We start from the raw sequence: 15,620 nt of genomic DNA on the forward strand, positions 1-15,620 counted from the left end.
AGTGATGGCTGCTTCAGCCTAGAAAAGGAGTAGCCCTACTAAGTGCAGATTGGTCTTTAATTAGATATTCCAGCTGGTGAGAAGATGTTATATTTCCCAGTGTTTCTTCCTCTTCACTTTATAGAGTTCACAAAATGAAAGCCCATCCTTCTGAGAGAGATTATTCCCAGGATTGCTAACCATTTCATAGTGTGCACTGTATATTCATCGAAAGAAAGAGACAGTCTGTTGAGACTCCGCGTCCTCTCCCATCTGTAATGTGATGAGCAGATGATATCCTGTGGGTACCTGTATCAACTGCTCATTAGAAATTAGTAGTATTAGAAAAATGCTTGGGTATTTTAGCTAATACTAACATAAACTTTTTTCTGATTATAAAAGGTTTCCATAATGGAGTAGAGTAAGAAACAAGTCATAGCACCATTGACCACGAATAAATCTTGCAGAAGCAGCAATTTATCTAGTGTCCGGGCTATTGCATAACTGCGTTTTTGAAGAAAAACTAGACCTGACCACTGTTACAGCCCCCTGACTCCTGTGTAATTGTTTTTCAGGCTACCAGATCTCCTGGGAGGTGTATGGCAGGAACGAAACTCGTCTTGCCCGCACGTTAACCAACACAACTCTCGAGTACAAAATTACGGGGCTCTCGTCTCTCACCACCTACACTATAGAGGTGGCAGCTGCGACCGCGAAAGGGAGCGGATGGGTCACTTCCTCCACCATCTCGTCTGGTGTGCCCCCAGGTTGGTAAAACTACACGGAACAAATTCAAATGTGACTCTGTCTGCTTCTGTATTCCTGAAGGTCATGAATGACTTTGGCTCAGTAATAATAAAAATGGTTTTATTTATAAAGCATTGAAATTCTGTACAACATAATTTCAATTTAATTCTTAAAAGACATTAAAAAAATTAACATGAGACACTCTGAAATTGCCAAAAAGATGAGACTGTTTGATACACATGAAAAAAATGTTGTAGGGACAACAGAAGGAACAAATAAAGCCCTAAAGCGGGTACAATACAGAATCTGTTGATGTTTATAAAGTAACATAAGAAGGCAGCCTGAATCATTTAAAAAACAGAGCTTTGGAGGAAAAATAGAGTTTGGATACTGTTAAAAGGAAAAAAGGTTTTTTTCTATTTATAAGTAGTAGAGCTTATGTCACCTATGAGAAGACATTTGTATAATGAAACTAAAATCTTGTTTACAAGAATTAGTATGGTGGCCTGAAAAAGATTTGGGATGAGATAATTCAGTATGCAGTGTCTGAGTTTACCATTTGGGGACTTGTTAACTGTTAGATTTAGCATTTTGCTTTTGGTTTTTAAAATTCAGCACTCTCCCTCATCCAGTACAGAAAGCAACCTAAAAAGACAATTCAGACCTCGAAAAAGCAGTCTGAGTTAATTTCTAGTTTGTATAAGTAGAATTTTCCAAGGTGGAGCAGTTAGTGTACATCACTGATGGTGAGATAATCCAGATTTTCCACATATCCAGATATGTCAGGTCTCTTCTGGTATTTTTGAACTTTTCCATATATCCTGAAGTATACTTGCATTTCGTTTTGCTAATCTTAGGTAACTGTGACAAGTTTTAGACCGATCAATGCCATGCTCCCTGTTGTTAGCCAGATAACAGCATTATCCTATTAGAGCAGGTTTAGTTCCCAGAAATGTGAAGTGAGAATCAAGAAATATTGTGTATTTCTGCATAATCAAGATATATGCCAAAAAGCTGTCCACTCATTATCTGATGTATCTTCACACAGTTACAATATTATGAATGATTACTGTTTATAATACTAATTTCCATTGCTCGTCAATGCAGGTACTAATGGGAATTTATTCTAAACAAATGGTGTTGGTCCCTTTTCCGGACTTGCTTTTGTTGATAATTCAGATAATATTAAAAATGTAAATTCCACTCTAAGCTTGACTGATGTGAGGCAAAGATCTGATCTAGGCTCCAGATTTTTCCTCATAGAAGGTCACCCTCTGTATTTACAACAGGTATTTAACACAATTCATCTGCTTTACTCAGGCGTCAGAAGCTGATCAGCATCTCCCTCTAAAACCCAATTATAGGTCAATATTAGAATCACAAAATCTTCCCCTTACATGCCCTGGAAATTTTAGTCTTTTACGTTTGTTACTATATTAAAGCTCTATAGACCTGAAGAATCAGGAAATATTTATTGTCATTAATTGTAGAGAAACAGAAACACAGAGGAATTGTGTGACTTGACAACTGACTTAGCAGATCTGGAGTTGGAAAGTAGCTTTCCCGCTTGAGCCGCCATGCTTTGTCTCCATTATGCAACTTTTCTGAAATAGTAGCTGTAATTCTGTAGGTGGGCTCTCTCTTTTCACTTTTGATCTGTAAAATTTTATGTATGCTCAATGCAGCCGAAAGAGGAATACTGTATTTAGCAAAGACGGGGGCGGGGGGGGGGAACAAGTATTTCCCCTATTATGATTGTTAGAAAGGTATCTTATATATTGCAACAGCAAATGTCAACATGTATTATTGGGTCTTAAACCAAAAGCCTTTCTGCCTCTCATTTATGTTCCTGTTCCTTCAGAACTTCCAGGTGCTCCATCCAACCTGGTGATTTCCAACATCAGTCCTCGCTCTGCCACACTTCAGTTCCGGCCAGGGTATGACGGCAAAACCTCCATCTCCAAGTGGATAGTTGAAGGCCAGGTATGTCCTTGACGCAAAGCTCCAAATGAAGTTTCTGATCGGTTAAAAAGGATCTAAATAAGCAATTGCTGTTTGGATCACAGTTTTTCGTCAGCTTTGGATCAAAGCTGTTCAGCAAATGGCCTGGGCCAACTGTTCACAGGGTCCTGGAAGGGTTGAAACACAAGGGAGTTTTAGAGGCTGAGGTGAGAAATGCCTGTGCAGCAGCCTGTGAGAGAAAGGGTGATATGAACATTGTAACTTCTTTTCACAGGACAAAGGAAAAATATTATATATAATACATATATGTGGGAATGCTTATCCTCTAAATAATTCACATGAATTTTTTGTAAAGAAGCTTTGCATATTTTCAGAAGAACACCAGATGCCACTTAAGCAGCACATTCAGCAGAGCTTAAGTCCAGTTTTTTAAAAAATGGTTTGAAACCTGGGTTTGGGTTCTGTTACGTGCATTTTCAAACTACATACAAACCTGGAGTTATTACCTCCTAAGTCACAGAGCAGAACTATAGGAAGAATAGCAATGAACAGTAAAGATCCTATTGTTCATGAGACTGAGTATATTTGTGCTATCTTGTAATGGAATATACTAAGGTTTTCTATCCAGGTCTCTAGATATGAATAGGATGAATTCTTTTCTTCATCAGCTTTAAACAATGTCCCTCTCAGTTGCTGTCATTATGCCTTGGAGGAGTTATGCATTCCTCATTTGTTTTCCTGACAGATGAGCTATGCTTCTTCCTTTCCACCCACAGATCTTTATAAATAATATAATCTGTTTTTAAGACCAAATGTTGGACTTCTTAAATCACCGTCACCACTTAGATGTGTTGATACAATCACTTCACTTAGTAATGAGATTGTTGTGAGCAAGTTGGTACATTTTGTGCCATTTACATACACATTATTGCATATTACAGAATTAAACTCTGAAATCCTATAATGTGATGGCTTGGCACATTCTGAGAAGCATTTTTTTGTCCTAGAGCACCATGTTGGTATTGCGTTAATTCTATAACTATATCAGAACAGAACACCACTGAAATGAAATAAATTTGGATGTTTTAACACTGTGGTAATAACGACCATGAAGTTCACGTGCATCCACGAAGAGCCCCAGGTACAAATAGGGATTGCAGGGTTCTCGATATGCAGGGAGGGAAGGGAGGATATCTGCCATCCACAAACACTCATCAACATTTTATGCATTGCTAGCAAAGTCAAGGGATTAGTGGTTCTGATAGATCATTAATCCACCAATATGTGCTCCATTTGAGAAGGGAGCACAGCTCCTGCTCCAGAGTCTTTGCAGAGTCATGATGAATCTGAGCAGGAGTTTTTTTCAGCACAGCTTCCTCTGAAAACTTCTCCTAGACCTTACCTCATTGCTTAGCTTTGGCACAACAGGAAACATTGGTCCAAATGGATTTAATACTTAAAAAAAAAAAAAAATCTTGCTCACTTGGTTAACAGAAGTCTTTTCAGTTATGCAAGGAAACTGGTGGTTCCTTAAGGATATAGCAAATCCTGTTTCCAGGATGACAGATGCTTATGATCCTTGTTCACAGTCCCATTCTGCCAGCACTCCACTCACACTTCTCCTCTCTTAAAGTGTGATTTCACAGCACCTTTAGCCAATGTAAACCAGAGCTCCAATTGTCCTGCTCCTGTTGCTTCTTCTCTCCCCCATCACCCACTGCAACACTTCCTTACTCCTGCCTTCTGTCTGCCCTGATCCTGGTGGGATCATCATGCCCTGAGCTGCTCCAGCATGTGATCCAGCCAGGAACAAGTGAGTTTTTTGTAAGTGAGTTTCAGACAGATCAGCTCTCTGAACAGGCTGTGCATGTGGTCTGAAGAGTGCCAGTGCCAGGGAGGGGACGAGAACATGGCAGTGGGAGCAGAGATGAGGGCAGGAGCGCTCTGTCGTGGATCTACGTGCCATGGACCTGTGCTCTCAACTTCTCGGGTCTTTCTGCCTGTCTTTCAAAGACATGCAAGCTTTCGCAAAACGGTTACCAGTGAAACCCCACTGTTCCCTTTTTGTGCACTTTTCTAGGCAGTGATGTGCCTCTTCTGGGGTGCAGGCTACTGTTGTAACCGTCATATTTTAGCAGAAATAAGCATAATTGTTTCTTAGATCTATGTAAGCTGAAGGGCAGTGGTTACACCCAGCCTACAACAGTATTTTCTGATCAGAAACATAAGAAGGATTTTTCTTTCTGGAGCCTTCATTCACTGACTCATGTGCAGCTTTTAATAGTACTGTATCTGTGTTTCATGCCTTAAAATTAAATTAAAAACCACTTAATACATGTTTTTGCATGCTGTGATTTTAAAATGAGTGGTATTATAGAGTGATAGGATCACATTTAGGTGTGAAACGCCAATCTATATTTTAGTGTACTTTGCAATTAATCATTTGAGTTGGAGAATAAATATTCTGTCCAAGCAGATACAGGAACTATAGCTCCATCGGTTGGCACGTTTTTTGACTGTTAGCCTTTCTGAAAGTTTGGACCAATGTGTAGAGTGGAATGTATCAGCCAACAACCTAGGAAAAATATGTTACAGTTTGCTAAGAACAGTGTGATCTCCTGAGAGAAGAGAGGACTAGATCCATCTCCCTCCCAGGTCTGTCCCTCTGGGCGGCGCTTGTCCTGTCCATGGGTTCATGACAAAGCATGACTGACACGGTCTTGCCATGTGCACTTCAGTCTTCGTCCCCCCCTTTCGTACAGCTATGCAATAGCTTTACACTGAACATCCCTTATATTCTGTCTTCCATGTCTACTGGGATATATCCTTTCCTGTGAATCTCTGAGTCTTTACAAACTTCATCCGTTTTATATTCACCCGTAGAACTGACCTGCCACCAACACTTTTTTCTTCTTTGTTCCCTTATGTGGTACAAGGCTTAGTTAATAAGGGCAGGTCTAAAAATGTAACAAGTATGCCATTTTGGCTAAGTGCCATTTTTGAAGTCTGATACTTTGTGAACAATTTGGATGAAAAACACAGCTGGGAATTCCAGTTTACATGAAATTTTGTACATCTGGCCTTGGCTTCTGCTTTTTGTGCTGTGGTGCAAGTTTGCTGGAGCTGCTGTGGAACTAATTCTGATTTATGTCAGTGAAGATGAGAGAGACTCAGGTCTTTTAAGATTTTAGTCCCGGTAGATACTGAAGTATCAGGTGTTACAATCCCATCCCTGTGTTTCTAGTAAAGCTACATTCTTTACTTCTGAAGAGATTTCTTAAAAATTATTAGCCTGTTTCTTTTCCGTCTTTACACCCAGAGGATTGGAGCAAACTGGATTCCCGGAGAACTACAAAAAAGTAGCAGTGCCATCTTAAAAATAGTTCTAAAATTGCTTTTCCATTAAATACACTATAATCTAAAGGGAAGAGAGTCTGATGTAATATAAAGGTTTTGCTGACGCTTGTTCAGAGTGTCCAGCAGTAAATGTCTTGTGGCCTTGACACTCGCAGGTAACACGTTCGTCCCCAGAGAGTTTCAGGACGTCCTTCCTATTACCACAGGTCATCCTGAACTCTCAGATTTGATTAGTGTATACTCTACATATTGTAGACATTTTTTCTGGCAATTTGCAACCACAAATGTCTATGAAATCCAGCTGCTGCTCGTGTGGTTTCGTGTTTGCGCTTCCTCTGTGCCGCAGTCCAGTTTCAGCTTATTTTTCTCTTGCTCAATTTTTCCTGGGGTTTTGTCAGGAGCAATAGGTAAATGACATAATCATTACCGTGTCTTGGTAGATGTTTTGCCCGCCACATCAAGCATTCTAGTGGTTGCTCAGTGAAGCTGGGCTAACTTCTGCTGAGTTTGATTTTTCTGGTGATTAATGTTGTTGTGCAGACAGCAGAAGACCTGGGCAAAGGCAGCAGGCCACCTTTGAGGAGGTGGTGCAAGTCATGGAGCTGTGGGCACTGTATGAGCTAATACAGCCAGATTTTGCTTTAAAAAAATCTGCTATTTCGAGAGAAATTTCTTGTGAATATTATGGTGAGCACTAGCAGAGTTGGAAAAGGGAGTTTCAAAGCAGTAAAACCTTTAAAGTATTGCTGTTATATTTATTTGTGAATCTGTGAGTTGGGAAAGGCATTGTAATTTTAACCATGAATTTATCTGGTTTTGTGGGTTAAGGCAGTGGCCCTGTTAGGATTCATCCATTGTACGAGGCGACTCTCTTGGTGTCATTTTCATGTCAGAGCTGGTAAATAAAGTTTCTGAAGCTCTGACAGTTTTATGTTTTCACTAATCTTTACATCAAAAATGGCTGCATTGATTTAAGTACTCTTTTGTAAGAAAAAAAAAATGCATCCAGGGTGACATCCTGTGTACCAGATTTCATCCCAAAGCGATTTCAAATCCCTGAGTTATAGACCTCTATAATGAAAACTCTGACATACCTTGAGCTATAGAAGAACACAGGGAACCTCTACGATGTACAGGAGCATTGTGTTTTCCTTTACTGCAGTTAGTACTTTGTAACTATTGTCAATTTTGGAAGCAGTACTTCACTGTCTTGTATAAGAAATCACAAGTAAATGATTTTTCATTGCAAATTTTAATCATTTTTCGTTGAAATCTTTTTAAAGACAGAATTTTGAAGCTTTGCTCTTATAGTGCATTCTGTCATAAATGTTAAATCCCTTTACAAAGTATGCATTGTTTTCTGTTTTATAAATAGAGAAACTAAAGCAGAGAAAGATAAAGGTTTCTGATATCACTTTCAATATTATTTTATGCTGTCTTGTTTCTGTAATAAGAAATGCTTATACCCTTTTATTGAGCATAATGCTTTAGGAACAGTATGGGTTTGTAGGGAACCTTACCAGGATTCAGCCCAGAGCTGGAAAAGAGCTTGTGATGGCTGATGGTTAGGGAGAATCAAATGAAGTGACTTGGTGAACGTAGGTATTTTTATTGTGGCCGTCCCCACCGACCTCCTGGGAGTTGTGACCCTATTGTACTGTTAAGATACAGAGTGCATTTCTTAAGGAGGTTTTTTTTTTGCCAATTGTAACAAAAAAGCAGTTGGTGTTCTGCTAAAACAATGCACACGTGAACACGTGTACATCTGTTACAAACATAATCCTTCTCTAAAGTTTGCTTACGCTGTTATCCAAAAAGCAGTGATAAGAAATAAGCCTCAAAATGAACGTTATTCCGAACAGAGCTGTTCATAGTGGACTTTCTGGCCCCACAAAGGACTCTCTTATCCGTGCTACTGCCCACAGTTCTTTTTGCCTCCTGGGCATTCTTTTGTACTCTGATTTTTGGAGGTGATAAGTTTCCCCTGATCTGACATGAGAGTGCTTCAGCAAAAATCAAGGGCCTGAAACTTGGAATCTAATAAAGATCTTTCAGAAGTAAACATATGGAAGTCCATCGCTGAAGGTCTCTTCCAAGCCCCATTTCTGAGATTATTGCTCAATAGGTGGTTCCTCTTTTGATTAGCAGTGACCCAGAATTCCTTGGCCACATGAGCCAGAAGCCCTGCAGAAGGCCCCCAACCATTCACCTATCCTCTTTGGAATGGCTCCAGTCCTCTGACTTCGGAAAATTCTCCTCACAGAAATGTGCACTGAAGTTATACTACTGATTTCAGTAGAAGTAAGATGAAATCCATTAAGCTAAAGTTGCCCAAGTGCTGGCACCAGATCCTGGAAACGTTACAAGGCATTAGCCAGTTTCGACTCCAGCAAATTTCTAATCTGTTTTTCATAAAAAGTTTTGCTGAATTACGTATCTGTGACCCCATCATTGGCAGCATGGCAGCAAATGGATCTTAAAGATGTAAGTTGTGGCTGTCTGTGCTGCCGCTTGGCCTGGGGCCCCCAGCTCCCAACACAGGTTGTGGGCACCTGTTACCAGCTGGCTCCTGAGCGTGGCAAGGACCAACATGCCCATCGTGGTGGGGTCTGCTGTTTCCTCTTGGGCTGCGCCGATTGTCCCTAACAGGGATGATGAGAAGTAGAAAGCCGCCTCCTGGCATAGCTTTTTAGGGGCTTGCCGTAAACTTGGGCACAGAGAAGCTTTTGTTGCTTCTCAATCAGCAAAAGATTCTCAGTATTTCCACCTTCTCAGGCAGCTGGTAAATATATAGCTGCAGAACAGGCGGAGGTTTTGGACGCCTCTCAAGCTCAAGTCAATGGCAATTGTTCACAGCCCTGTGGGCCTCTGGGTCTGAACCATGTGGTCCTTAATGTGTATTAATGACCTGCCTGCTGCTGCATAGCCATTGAAACCTGTGGTCTTTTTTGCAAGAAATATTTTTAAAAGCTCTTATTGTTCTTCGAATGTAAAGAGAGGACTCTGACTCACTGCTGGAAATTATTTGCAGTCTCTGAAACGCAACGGATTGCTGCTCTACAATTACTGCAGTGCTTTGAGGTGGTGCCGTTAAGAGCAAGGAGTTTTGCAAAAATAACCATTTACTAAAGTCTTTCTACAAAATTAATCAGAAACTCTTTTAATCAGGAAGCGTCCTATGTCTCTGTGACTGAAAATCAATCCACTCCCCCTTTCTTTGTTCATGTAGTTCTTTCAAAAAATTCTCTTTATCATCTCTTTGTTCTCTGGTTCAGTTTAGGGCTGTTCTGTTTTACCTTGCAAACCTGTGCGAGTTGCTGATTAATTAAGCCTCTGTATCCATGAACTTTACTAAAATTTCTATAGCACAGTTGGGGTTGGGCGTTTTGAAAGGCCCGTAATCTACAGTGCCATCTATTTTATAAGCTCTTTGGTGTGTGGCCGTGTCCCTGATACCCATCAGACTGAAAGACCTTCGCAAGCATATCCCTCCATGGAAGCTGACCTCTGCTAGAGAGATCACAGCGGCTCCCTCTCTCAATGCAAGGCACAACTTATTTCTTTGGCCTAATTTTCCTTGTGTCATTTCTTCATGCACAAACATAAATATGCAGCACAGCAACTCCTGGGTGAGCAAAGTACTCAAACATCTATAAATAAATCAGGCTTTTCCTGTAGGGGAAAGAGGGGGGGAAAAAAGAGTGAATGAAACCAGTTTTTCTATTTGAAATACTTGGGGAAATGTTAGATACTTCGGGCTATGTTGCCTATCAAGTGTCTTGACAATGTCTATGCGTAACTAGTATCCCACATCAAACTCCTAAGGGATCTATTTTAAAAAGTTTAAAGAAAGCAGTTCTTTCCTCAGTGGGTCATGAACTTCTGGAATTTGTTGCCATAGGAGTCTGTGGAAGTAGATTAGGTTAGCAGGTTAAAAAAGGATTCGACAAATTCATGGATGTTAAGTCCATAAATAAACACTAAAGGGAATAGGCATGGATATACCCTCTAACACCCCTCATTTCATGGCTGTGGATAGCAGAGTAGCGTGAGGGGACTGGACTACAGGCAGGTAGTGGGAGAGCAGCTCTCTCAAATCAGTATATCTGTTGCCACTGGTGGAGCTGGAATACTGGCCTGGCTGGACTGTTGGTCTCACCCTGAAGGACATTTTTTATGTCCTTACATCTTGATCAAGGGAGAGCCTTCTGGAGCTGTAGTGAAAGATAACAGGATCTTCGCTCTCTCACGTGGTATTTTTCCAGAATACGTCCTAATAGAGAATCCCAGTGAAGTCCTAACACATGCACAGACACTTGGCTATGCAGCCATTTTACCAATAAGTAGTGCCTTTTCATATAAAAATAAATATTTGCTACATATTATGTATTTAAAAGTATCGGCCCTTCGACTGCAGTGACAACACACGTTGCAAATGCGGATGCTGTATTGTCGGGTTTGCATTTGTTCTTATCTTTCCCATGTACAGGTTGGTGTGCTGGGTGATGAAGAAGAGTGGGTGAATCTCCATGAGGTGGAGAATGAGCCTGATGCTCAGATGCTGGAGATACCAAACCTTATTCCTTACACTCATTACAGGTAAGAACAGCTGGTGATTAACTGCAGCATGAATAAATGAGTAAGTTGCTGCATGGAACAGCTTTCCTAATCAGAAACAGCTGGCTGTATTTTGTAATCTGAACAAAAGGGAAAAGGTTTCACTGTTTCCATAGTTTATACTTAAAATTACTTGTCTGATATTGTTAATTGGAATTTGCATAAGATATGGTTCATAACATTAAAATAGGGAAGCCAAGTGCACAGCGGAATGGTATTATGAGTAACTGATATCCTGAGGCTTTCCTAGTCTAAAGAGTGCACCAGTGTAACACCAAGCGGGAACAAATCAATTGTAGTTAAACTGGTGCAAACTTGTGATTACATATTAACATCAGTTTAAATGTACTTTTATTGATGTAGCTTAATAACATCAGTTAGATGAAACCTTTGCTTATAAGAATTTACCAGATTAAGCTAAATAGATATATGGAAGGCTTAAGCTGACTGAGGTGAACCTACATTATGAGTGCACCCCAGTTAAATGAGATTGATTTTTAAATCGATACAATTCAAGTGGTGCGTTGTTTTAGTATGGACAAGATTTGAGAATCTGAGATGCTCAATCCTAATGAAAAATGCTTTCATGGAAGAGCTTCCTGATGTAAAGGCTGGTTGACAAGAAGATATAGCAGCAAGTGTTAAATCAGCTTACTAGGAACTTTGTCCATTTTCCCCTGGCTGAAAGGCCTGTTAGCTTGCCTGTGTGCTGTTGTGAGCTAGTAAGTAATAAGGTGTAACCAAAGTAAAGTTCACATCACTTACAGCTAATTCAGTGCTGGTACACAATTTTTTTTTGGCTTAGTCAGAAGTCCAGAAACACACTGGATTTCTCTCAAACCCCCCACTGAAATGTATTACACCTCACTTCAAGGACTAAGATTTTTACTAAAAGCTATTTCAAAATTGTGCAACTTGAGCAGAGGTTTCTAGGACAGAGCTTTAGGAAAATTATTTTCAGGTTGAGGAGCTGGATTTTGCTCTCCTCATGGAGGTGGACCCTTAAAGCTGAAAAAACAGCAGTGAATTCTGCAAACTCTGTTGTAAGTTAACTATCATTGAATCAAAAAAGAGATGCTGTAAGTGTAAGTTGTACCAGAGTTCAACATACAAAATGCATATGACTTTCACACCTTGCAGGTGCAAGGAGAAATGTCTTTGAAATAACAAATAACAAGGAAGTGTATGTTAGGTTGGGAATTTTTTTTTATTGTACTTCTTGGTTTGTTTCTTTTACTGCTACGTCTCTGTTCTTTTTCTGGAGTATTGCACTGATTTTATATGCCCATTGCATTCTCAAGTGATCCAAGTTGCATTGGTTGGCACTTGCACCTTTCTCACTTCCAATTCTTCTCTTTTTTTTTCCATCATAATTCACGCAATTGAATTTTGTCTAGAATACTTCCTCTCTCACACACAAACACAAAGATGAGCTTTTTTTGTTTTCACTTCAGTGTCAAGTAATTTTATATAATTTTCTGAAACCTAGAAAGTTGTTGCCAAATGCCAAACTTGTTGTCCTTCAGCAGCTTTAGTCATTATCCGCTGAGGAGATAAATCATGAGAGCTAATTATCAGACTGCATCTTTATCAGCCAGCTTCTTTTCTGTATTTTGTGCCAATGTTTGAGAGTGAAATCAAGGACAGTAGTTGTTTAATGTGTTTTCTTTAATGCATTTTCTAGGGAGAGATTAGAGTAGATAGATGATAGTAGATAGAACCTTTTACCAAGCTCAGTCATGGTATCCAAAAATGAAGTGTTTAATAGGAACAGGTCATGTATTTATGGGCAAGAATTGGATGCCTCTAACTGCAGTATCTTTTCGTGTTTATGACAGGTGAGAGTATCTGAAATATTCAGCACGTCTTAATTATTTTGTACGTCTTGAAAGAAAGGTTTCTCTAAATCTTTTGTGACCCAGTGGGGAATTCTATTGTAGAAGAGACTGTTTCAAGCAGACGGGTATTTTTTGAGAAGCATATCCATATTAAATAACTTAATCTTTCTTGCGCAGGAAGACTGAAAATGCAGCACGGGGAAAAATCAGCTTCTTTCAACCCATAATTGAGGGGAAATGTTATCACCAATATATATTTTTTATATTGACATGGAATGAGACTTTCCAAAGTTTGATATTTTAATACCTTTCTGAATGCATTGTACAAGCACTGCAAAAGAAAATCACTTACTGCCAAACATAAGCTCATCGGACTTGGTATAATTAACAGAAATTTCTTAAGCAAGTGCCTAAACTGCTTGTAGACCCTAAGCTAATCTGATTTTCCTTTTTCTTTCTGCGACGATCTTAAAACAGTCGTCATAAAGTACTCGGCAGCGAACACGAAGGCCGCCTGCCGCAGCGCCCTTCGGGGGCCGTCGCGAAAGACCCACTTTGCTCCCCCCCCCCACACGCACACACCCTGTCGCCGTCCTGCGAGGCCGGGCCGGCACTCGGGCCGCTGGACGCGTCCGCTGTGTCTCTCCGCAGGTTCCGCATGAGGCAGGTGAACGTGGCGGGCCCCGGCCCCCTGAGCCAGCCGTCGCGCGTCATCCGGACGCTGCAGGCGCCGCCGGACGTCGCCCCCGGGAGCGCCAGCGTGCGCACGGCCAGCGAGACCAGCCTCTGGATGCGCTGGGTGGTGAGCCGGGGCCGCGGGGCCGGCGGCGGGGCGCCGAGGCGGGAGCACGGGGCTCGGGAACGCCTTTTCCTTGCAGTTGGCATGGGAAGCGAGAGCGAGATTATTCCCTGCTTTCAGAATAACCTGAGAGCTGAGCCTTACCTTAAGTGCGTTATTAATCACTTAAATTGCCTGCTGCCACTGCTTCTGCCTCCGCGTCGGGGGAACGCATGCCTGTGTGTAAAACCGGGGCTTTTGGGACTCTCTGGTTCCACGCTCTGGGTCAACATGTGGGACAGAAATATAATACTGTAGCCGATTTGCACTTTCCTAGGGCTCAGCTGTTGGTTTGGTGCAAAACAGTCCCCCAGAAGGTACCCGCAGGCCGCTGACAGTCATCTGGCGGGTACCGAATAGCAGTAGCTGTCGTCCTAAGACAGTAAAGTCTCACATTGTATTCACGTAGGAAGATTGTATTTACGTGAAAGGTTATGGCGTTATGTGATGAAATGTAAAAACGAATGATTGATCGCAGAGGTGCGGAGCTCGGTGGAAGTGCTGTGCCCCTTCGACGGTCTCGGTTGCCTGCAGAATTGTTACAGCGGGATTTGTGTGGCAATTAGCCTGCTCCAAAACGGTTCTTTTTCTCCCCTGTAAGGGGAGGGTTTTCCGCTGGGGCTGCTGCGGTGTGAAGTTGATGAAGCACAGGTTTCCTTTTGCCCAAATGTTAGCTTTTCTGTCTGTAAACTTATTATGGCTGGAAGTTGAAATCGGGCTAGAAACAAGAGGATTTTTTCTGCAATCAGGAGAAAAACAATTCCCGTTTCTCAATGGGAAACAGAACTTGCTTCTGATCCTTGGAAAGACCAAAACATCAAACGTAAAGGTGTCACCTCCGTATGCGTAGAGAAGCTTTTGCAGTTCATTTGATAGGACCCACATAATTCATTCATGGCTTTACCATGTCAACACCGTGCCTGCCTTGTTAAACCTTTGGATCCTATTGCAACCTCAGATACTCTATCCAGAGCCGTATATCTTACATCAAAATTAACTCAAGGTTCTTTTAGAGACTCTTGAAAACTTTTACAAGTGTGTTTCCCACTGTGCTGTCAGGAAACCTGGTTATCCCGAGTCAGACTGTGCAGGGTTCAGGGGGAGCAACAGCCGCAGCCGAAAATGACCCCAGCATACCTTTTTCCTGCTTAGTATCACCAGTGTTCAAAAAAGTTTAATCTTTCCTTTTCAAGACCTACAGGTGAACCAGTGTCCTCCTGGGAGCTGGGAATTCCCTCTTTCCAACAGAATAAGGGTCACATTTCTAGCCCTGTTTGCCTGCAGGTTGTAGTCTTCTAAGCTGTGAAATGTTAATGTACGTCAAACTTTGCCAGTGGTGCGGGGCTCAATAGCAGTCACCCTTGGCATCATGCAGTTAGAGTCTTACAGGGAAAAACTCTGAAACTTCTCGAAGCAGGCTAATTATTTCATGTTTTAATCTCGGAAATTGCTTGGGGAGTTAGAATCCTAGAATAAATCTCTGCTGATAAATGAGTAGGCCGAGAGTCAGTTAAAAAGTCAAAAATGCACGATAAATTGATTTTGTCATATGGCTCAGCAATTTATCATATGCATTTCCATAATTAATCATAAAGACCTGAAATCTGTCGTATTGGTTTCACTTTTGTTGATACACCCGCAGCAAGTGGCATAGCTGTGCAAGCACATCTATTTGGTACAAACTTAAGGTAAAAATTAAAAGAATATTTCAAGCGACGGAAACATTTAGAGGTCACGAATTGTAAATAAAAATCAACCCCTTCAATACGTTTTGCTTTCCTGTGACCTTATATGAGTTCAGACAACCTTGGCGTATAGTTTGGAAAGTATTGGCGATGCATGCTGTATGATAATGTGCTTTTTCTTTGTCTCGCTTGCCAGCCCCTCCCCGACACGCAGTATAATGGCAATCCCGAATCGGTGGGGTACAGGATAAAGTTTTGGCGAGTGGACCTGCAGTCTGCCCCGCTGACGCAGGTTATTAATGACCGGCTGGAGAGAGAGTACACGATTGAAGATCTGGAGGAATGGACAGAATATGAACTGCAAATCCAGGCTTTCAATGCCATCGGGGCAGGACCATGGAGTGAAATAGTGCGAGGTCGTACACGGGAGTCCGGTAAGTCAAAGGATAATGTCTGCTGTGAAGAACATGTCAGCAGATTTCAGTATTTTATGTCATGTTACTCAGCCTCTTTTTTTTTTTTTTTTGCTTGTTGATCTACTAAATCTAAAATGAAAGAAAAAGGCAGTCTCTGCATTCACTAAAGGCAAAAGGACAT

At 41.2% G+C, this 15,620-nt stretch overlaps 1 protein-coding gene across 1 annotated transcript in view; it reads left to right on the plus strand.

The window, feature by feature from the left end:
• The window catches only part of SDK1 (sidekick cell adhesion molecule 1), a 432,196-nt gene that overhangs the window by 332,633 nt on the left and 83,943 nt on the right, over positions 1-15,620 (plus strand). Inside the window, exons 21-25 of the mRNA XM_067306719.1 lie at positions 555-746; positions 2,588-2,709; positions 10,535-10,644; positions 13,152-13,302; positions 15,220-15,457. Coding sequence (XP_067162820.1) covers positions 555-746; positions 2,588-2,709; positions 10,535-10,644; positions 13,152-13,302; positions 15,220-15,457 — 813 coding nt within the window. The remainder of the gene's footprint in view (positions 1-554; positions 747-2,587; positions 2,710-10,534; positions 10,645-13,151; positions 13,303-15,219; positions 15,458-15,620) is intronic.

The sequence above is a fragment of the Apteryx mantelli genome, chromosome 16 (genome assembly GCF_036417845.1).
Source record: "Apteryx mantelli isolate bAptMan1 chromosome 16, bAptMan1.hap1, whole genome shotgun sequence".
NCBI classification, from domain to species: Eukaryota; Metazoa; Chordata; class Aves; order Apterygiformes; family Apterygidae; genus Apteryx; species Apteryx mantelli.